The sequence below is a fragment of the Pterocles gutturalis genome, unplaced genomic scaffold, assembly GCF_000699245.1.
Source record: "Pterocles gutturalis isolate BGI_N339 unplaced genomic scaffold, ASM69924v1 scaffold29592, whole genome shotgun sequence".
NCBI classification, from domain to species: domain Eukaryota; kingdom Metazoa; phylum Chordata; class Aves; order Pterocliformes; family Pteroclidae; genus Pterocles; species Pterocles gutturalis.
In genome coordinates this window covers 1,351-9,044 of record NW_010113756.1, presented here as the reverse complement: position 1 = coordinate 9,044, position 7,694 = coordinate 1,351, and the positions used below count along the sequence as shown (strand labels likewise).

At 55.2% G+C, this 7,694-nt stretch overlaps 1 protein-coding gene across 1 annotated transcript in view; it reads left to right on the top strand.

Annotated features, from left to right (window-relative positions):
• Nucleotides 1-6,320, top strand: part of VWA1 (von Willebrand factor A domain containing 1) — a 13,228-nt gene extending 6,908 nt beyond the window's left edge. Inside the window, exons 3-6 of the mRNA XM_010074621.1 lie at nucleotides 3,361-3,639; nucleotides 4,618-4,890; nucleotides 5,591-5,860; nucleotides 6,286-6,320. Coding sequence (XP_010072923.1) covers nucleotides 3,361-3,639; nucleotides 4,618-4,890; nucleotides 5,591-5,860; nucleotides 6,286-6,320 — 857 coding nt within the window. The remainder of the gene's footprint in view (nucleotides 1-3,360; nucleotides 3,640-4,617; nucleotides 4,891-5,590; nucleotides 5,861-6,285) is intronic.
• Nucleotides 6,321-7,694: the final 1,374 nt, after the last annotated feature.

The window sequence follows — 7,694 nt, the reverse complement described above, 5'->3', positions numbered from 1 at the left end:
GGTCGCTGCGCGGGGAGCAGGAGCAGGCAGCAGATCTGATTTTTCAGCAGTTCTGTTCTTTAAAGCATCCAGGAAAAGGGATCCCAAAGCCATAATCTGATCCAGAAGACAGGCATTTGGAAGCCAGGAGGAATATCTCGTGCTAGCCTGCGTGCTGCGCTGCTCAGTGTTCTTCCTGCGGCTCCCGAATGCCATCACGGTGGGAGCGCCTGCGGTGCACGGCCGGGGCTTTGCCTCAGCCTCCCAGATGCTCTGGGTGTGTTTGGAAAGCTGAGCGAGTTACTAGGACTCTGCAGACTTTCCATTCATTTCCTGGAGGTTCTCTCTCCATTGGAAAGAGTTGGTTGGAGCTGGCTCTGGAGTGTCCGAGTAACGCTTTCCACCAAACCCTCTGTGCGGAGCAATTTCTTCCCATTTCCAACCATCGTCATTTCACAAAGCACACACACGGACTATGTTCTCCAATCCTGAATGCAGGTGGTATAAAATAGCATCCCAGGCTGAGGATGCTACATCCTTGCAGCATAAGGCTCTCTCGAAGGTCGTAAGATCTGCACAGGTAATAAATCCTCTGCGGCACCTGGGGGCAATGTTCTGTGCACCCACCGGGTCTAAAAGTGACTAGTCTGGGATTTTAATGGAAGGTGAGATTCCCACATGAATGCAAGGGCTGGTGCTTTAAGCAAAATGCCAGATGTTGGTAACATCACCTGAGTTAGCCTTAATCAAGCCACGTATGTCAGCTCTTCCCTGCCTGGATGTCACCACCCTTCCTGCGCCTGGCCCCTGGGAGAGCAGGGACAGGCAGGACCCTTGGCAGGCAGAAATCAGCCCTTTCCAACTCTGGATGGGCTCAGACTGGTTTTATTAGAGTTGCTATCTTATCTTCATCTCTCGTTACTGTTTTTTAAAAGCCTTTTGTCGATGCACAAACGAGCTTTGTCAAGAGTTGCTCTCCTCCCTCCACCTCCTGCCCAGGAGTGACGTGTTTCGCGTCTGCTCCAGACACCCCAGCACAATGGTCCCTGGCTGACGCGATGCTGTTGTCTCAGGTGGGCTGAGAACCCTCCGTGGGACAGCTCAGGGTGCCCAGAGCAGCTGTGGATGCCCCATCCCTGGAGGGGTTCAAGGCCAGGCTGGATGAGGCTTTGGGCAACCTGGGCTAGTGGGAGGTGTCCCTGCCCATGGCAGGGGGTGGCACTGGGTGGGCTTTAAGGTCCCTTCCCACCCAAACCCTCCTGGGATTCTGTGATCCTTACACACATCGTGAAAGCAGCAGCGTTCCTGTGAGTCTCATCTTGACCTTGCCGGCGTTCACGGGATGCCAGCAAACTTAGGGCTGCAAAACGGTGTTTCAGGTCACCAAGAGGTGGAGGCGAGTGTCACGAGCTGTCCCTGGCACTGCTTGGGTCTAATGCAAGGGATTAACTGTCTGCTTCCCTCTGGGAACACAGAAGCATGCCACAGGCATCTATTTTCTGGGGCTTATTGCCTTCTTTGTATGCTCAAAGCATCAGTAATCCAACAACAAGGGGCAGAGCTGGTAGACGCATGCAGCGTGTGCCCCGGGCATTGCACCCCGTCACTTTAATCCCGATTTATTCGCAGTGTCCCTGGGCCCTGCCTCCAAACTCACTTATTTCCATGCCCGGAGCTTTTGGCAGGAATCTCAGCGCTGGGGCCCCTCCTCTGTTCCCTGGTCCCCCCGTGGGGGGCTCGCAGAGGGGTGCAGAGCCCCGGACCCCATGGTGCTGCCACCCACCCTGTGCCTCCAGCGAGCCGGGCAGGGCACGGAGCAGGGAAATGTTCCTGCCTGCCTGCCTGGGAGAGCCAAGGAACAGCTCAGAGGAAAAACTGAGGTGGCTTTCTTTGGTACGGGGAAGCTGCCAGGGACTCGGAGCCGCTCGGAGGAGGAGAGCTGGTCCCCTCCCAGTTAAAGGACAAGTCTGAGAGCGCAAGGGTACCCCCCTTCCCTGGCAGGTCTGGGCAGAGTTTTGTGCCTCTGGGTAATGGGCAACCGGTGAGAGGCACTTAAACTACTCTGAAATATTTCAGCTTGAGCTGGAGGCTGCTGTGATAAGGTTTCAGGACTGATGCACACCTTTAAGGCTTTTAAAAATCCTTTAAAAAATCAAAAAGAGCATCTTTGTGGCTTTGTATGCCACTTCCCTGGAGCTAGAAACAAAGTCCCGTGGTTTCCAGCCCTCGGGAAGACTGGGGAGCAGCGGAATTCTGCCCAGGATGGGCGCAGGGGCAGAGGATGCTGGGGAACCACAGCGCGTCCGAAGGGGTGTTCGTGTCTGTGTTTGGGGTCTGGGACTCAAAGGTAGCACGAGGCTTGAGGAGAAGCCTCTGTGCAGGGGGAGAGAAAGGCGAGATGGCCCGAGAGCCGCTCTGAGCAGTGAATGTCCCAGAACAGTGGAGCTCTGTGACTCCAGCTGGGGTGAAGGCAGCAAAGCTGGACCGTCCTCAGCTCCTGTCCCTTCTTCCCAGCCACCGGCTCCGGGCGAGAGCTGGGAGAGATGCATTCTGCGCGCTCTGGGTTGGGTCACACACGTGACAACATTTAGCCGTTTGGTTTCAGTAGTCGGTGATTTCCCCAGGGAGCTCAGGATGAACCTGGAACCTGTCCCCAGCTTTGTCACAGGCAGTGCCAGTGCTGCTTGTCACCTTGGGTACGTGGGAACATCGTGCTGAGCGTGGGCAGGTGCCCGTTCGGCCAGGCACAGCATCTCCCACACATCCAGACCTTGCTGGACCGCTCCAGGTCCGTTGGTGCAGGACAGGCTTGGATGGGCAGGGGCACGGCTCCCGCGGTGCCTGGTCCCTGTCACAGCAGGTCACAACACCCTTGGCGCTTAGCACAGGCAGAGAGAACGGAGCAACTTGGAGGCTTGTGATAAGCTGGTTTGAGGCTGGAGACGGTGGCAAGGTGCAGAGAATTCCTGAGCCGAAGCCTGCTGTGCAGACACCCCGAAGCAATTGCTTCAGCCCAAATGTCACCCCGTGGCGGCTGGGACACCTGCGTTTCCTTTGCAAAGGGGCTGGTCCCAGAGGCAGGAGTGGTGTGAAAACCCAAATAGTGCTGCCTCAGGTGACGTCTTGCATTTTTTTTAGCTTTATGCTTGGCTTCAAGGATTTTGTTTTGTGCTCCTGAACCTTTCCAAGAGGGTCTGGGTCACTGAATCGCTACGGAAGGGCTCGGCTGCACCTCGGTGGCTTCAGCTGTCACCCAGGGTTGCTGTCGGCTCCGTCTCCCACCCAGAACAGCCTGTACTTCACACACAGCCTGTATTTCACACGTGCCACATTCTGTGTATTATTCTCAGCACTGATTTCTTGCTGCTGTTTCTCTTCCAGACGTTATCCAAGCAAACCGGCTCCACGCAGTAGATATCACCTCCACCAGCTTCCGTCTGACATGGCCCGAGCTCCTCTCCCAAGAAACCGGCTACTACACCCTGGAGTACGCCCCGAGCGACGATCTGGGAAGGAAGAGGACGCAGCAAGTGTCGGGGGCTCACACCAGCCTCACGCTGAGCAGCCTCGCACCAGAAACCACCTACGAGGTGGCCCTCATTCCCGAATCCAACGTCCACTACTTCGCTCCCCAGACAACACGGGTCACCACGCTGGCAGGTAAAACGCGCACAGTCGTGAGCAAAGGGGAAATCTCCGCCGTGCTGAGCCTCACGTATAGAAAGCAAAGAGGACAGCCCCGGGTCTGCGCCCCACAGCCTCACGGTGCGACGGGAGCAGGCTGACGGTGCTGGTCAGGACAGAACATCTTTGTGCCGGCACTCGGCTGGCAGCTCTTTCCTTTGCCCAGAACAGGGGATCAGCTCTGATGGTCATAAGATGCTCTTCCAAATTTAAAATTCTATGAATCTGGAGGAAAGCGGAGCCCGCTGCCCTGGGAGGAGGCAGCAGGAGCTGCAGCTTGCAGGTATTGAGCAGGGCTGGGGTGGAGAGCCCGCTGGGGACAAAGCACACACTGTCCCAGGGTGACAGTCAGGCAACAGTGACACTGCCTCGTGTGGGTCACTGCCAAAGGGGAATTTACACCTTCACAGGTCGAGCGGCTGCTACGGAGATCCCGGCTCCTGCCTGAGCTGCGGGTGCAGCTGGGGAGAGCGATGCTCTGGGAGCGGGGCATGGTGCTTCTCCCGGCGGGTGGATCGGGTGTAAGAGGGAAGGAGGGGGAGCAGAAGCCAGCCCCTCTGTGCACACTGGTCATGTGGGGCAGGAGAATAACTCAGATTTATGCTGGATAGCATCCCGCATAAAAGCGGCACAGCAAAAATCTGAGCAGGGGTGACAAAGTCAAGATGAGCTTTTGCATCCAGTGTTAATTTTGGGCATGCAAGAACAGTTTTGGCTGGGTAGTTTTGCCCACTCTGTGCTGCACAGCTAGATAAACCGTTTTCTTAGGGCTGAGCTGGGCTGTGCTGGCTTTTGACTCCCAACATCCACGTGCTGGCTGGATTTGCTTCCACCTCCTGGAAGCTAAACACGGTGCAGGTCAATTCTGCTCCTCTGACAGTATCCTTCTGCCTTGAATTACATACTAATTCCTTGCATTACGTACTCATTCACCTCTTTTTACGTCGTTTTCAGAGGAAATAAGCCCAGCTCAGGTTCTCATCTCGGAATCGGGGCCACACAGCTTCCAGGTGAGCTGGGCTCCTACCCCAGACAGCGTGGCCAGCTACCAGCTCCTGTACGGACCGCTGCCCGGGAACGCGGTGAAGCTGCTGGAGGTGGATGGCAAACGCAACAGCACCGTGGTGGAGAATCTGGCACCCAACACAACCTACCTGGTGACGGTGACAGCGATCTACAAATCGGGGATGGAGAAATCCCTGTCGGCTAAGGCGTGCACTCAGGAAGGTGAGTGAGCAAACTGATGGTGGGGAAAAAAAAGGAGGATCCGAAGTGTGCCCGTGCCTCTGCACCGATCATCTGCCTCTAGGCGCAGCCGGAGAGCTCAGCCCTGGGGAGGGACGAGGGAAGGGGAAAGATGCAGCTTTTGCTGAGCAGCACATAGAAGGGAGAGGACTGAAGGAAAGTCAGGCGTGCCCAACCTGGCTGCTGGTACAGGGTCTTTCTGCCAAGCTGCCACACGCAGAACCCGGAGATCCCTGAATCTCCCTAAAGAAGAAAAAAACCTGCCTGTCCCTCCCATGTCCTCCGTGTGTGTTCTTGGGTGTGACTGAGCATCAGAGGGTGGGGATTTCGCCAGCAGAAGCCTCTGCTCTGAAGAGGTACCTGTAAAGATATTGCAGGAGCCAAAATCCAGCTCGTATGGGGACTCAGGAGCGAGGAGCTCAGCGAGGGACAGCAGCTGAGGGTGCGGGAGGTGGACGGCCAGTGCCAGCAAAAGTGCTTTGTGCTTTGTGGACAAAGTTAAGGACAAACTAGGCTGAGTGGAGATGTGGAGTGATGGGCTATTGCATCCCTACAGCAGAGAGAGAGCTGGCTGGCTGGCACCCCCTTCCCAGCAGAATCCCCCCCTGGGAGGAACGAGGAGCTGGGCGGTAAGGACCATCCATACCAGTGGCCCCCAGTAACATGAATCTTCTGTCTTTAGAGGGCTCCAAAGTGAGGCACCTTCGCTTTGAAGACATGGGCTCCAACACCCTGAAAGCCTCCTGGGACTCAGCCGACGGCAAAGTCCTGGGTTACAGAGTCAGATGCCGGCGGCAAAGCGGCCCTTCCTCTGTCCTCAGCGTCTCGCCGCAGATCCACAGCGTGCTCCTCACGGACCTGGCCGCCGGCACCACCAACAAAGTGTGCGTGAAGCCTGTGTACAAGAACCAGGCGGGCAAAGGGCTGTGCCGCCTGGTGCGCATGCAGCCAGGTGAGCTGGGGCGCGGGGAGGGGTCCTGGGGGGGCTGTGGCCGAGGGAACGTGTCCTGAAGGGCACCGAGGTGCTGGAGATCCAAGAGAGAGGAGCCCAAAGGGCTGAACCACTCTGCTCATCAGCTTGGCCACAGGGCTTGGTCGCAGCCATCAGCCCAAAGGCACAGCCCAAAGCTAGGCTCTGTCCCCCGTTTTTAAGAGCATCACTCCTCCTGGTGGGGTTCTGTTTGCTGTCTGTCGGGGAACACCAAGGGGTTCTTGCTATGAAGTGAAGGAAGAGTTAAAAAGCAGCGGTGTGACCGTGCGGAAGCATGGGCTTTGTCCCAGCAAGAGGCTGGAGATGAGCACAGGGATGAGATCTCTGACTCGGGTGTGGAGACTGGGTGGACAGAGCTGACACTGTACCTGGTGTGTTCTTCCCAGCTACAGAAGCCCCAGGATATAAGCAGAGAGCGTGACAGACCCTGGAATAAAGCGATTCCCGGCAGAGCAAGGAATCTGGACAAAGACTTGGACAAAAAGGAGGGGTCAAGGGAGGAAACCGGGAAGCTCACAGATCATCTCCCAGCCTGCGCTGTCCGCTGAGGCATCCTGGTTGTCAAGCCTAAAGGCTGTCCGCAACCCAAAGGCTGGATGGAAGAACCAACCCGACTAATAGATCCCAAACCTGTTCCCTCTTTTTATATAAATGTGCCTGACAAAAACCAAAGGCAAAGTGATGAATCCTCCCTAGTGCTTGCTTACCGCCTGTTGTCTATTTATTAAGTGTTGATACAGTTTTATTTTTGCAGCTTATGAGCACGTTCGAGACTCAGCTGTGCACTGCCCTGCCCTGTCATTCTGGGCACCTGCACTCAGATTACATGCGGCTAAATCCCTTCCTGCTGTCAACACAGAGCAGCTTTCCTCCAGCTCATCCGTGCGGCAGCTCAAACAAGGCATCCCAGAAGTTCAGCATCTCAGGGATGCAGGGGAAAAGCATCAGGAGAAAGAAGAATAACTTTATACAAAAATGTACAGCATGCATTGGGTCAAAGGCACCAGGATTTCGGAGAAGAGGAAGAAAAGAGGTTGTTAACCCACTTGGCCTTTGGCCAGGACACGGAGGCACTTTTTAAAGGACATCCTTGCCTTTTTTAAAGTGCAGGGAGAGTTTAATGTTCCCAGATGGGCTTTGGTTTATGGCAGAGCTTGATGGGTGAGCTCTGAGAAACGGAACGGGCTGATCAGCGCTGCCGGAGAGCTCCAGCAGAGGAGTTTGCTCCCTGCCTGCTGCATTCTTGGGTCTCAGCAGCACCGCTCCACTGTCTGGCACACGCCTCCGAACACCAGCACAGCGCTGCACTGAATTGCTGTGGCATACCTGCAACCAGTGGCACCGAACTGGACATGAGTCCTGCTCTCAGAGCAGCTGCATGGAGATTAATTAGCCTGTTCTGTGTTAATTACAGACAGTAAGTCTCCAGAACTATCATTCCAGGCTCTCTCTCTCTCTGGAAACACCCAGCGCACCTTTAGTGTCTTGTCCTGGGCTTCCACCCAGTGCTAAGCTTGAGCTACACTTAAAAATTGGGTTTTTAGAGAAGAAGAGTAAATCTGATTCTTTCCCTTTGGCCCCCAGGCTTGAGTTTGCTGTCACTAAGCTACTCTTTGGAAAAGGGAGCTGGGGAAAAAAAAAAAAAAAAAAAAAAAGGAAATAAAAAATAAAAAAAGAAGACCATTTCAATACTTAGTGATATAAAGCCATGGGAGCAGCACGCTTCCAAAAGTCAGGGCTTAGGGCTGTAAAGAAATGTGTGTACTCCTCTGGCAACAAAACCCAGCAGCAGTGG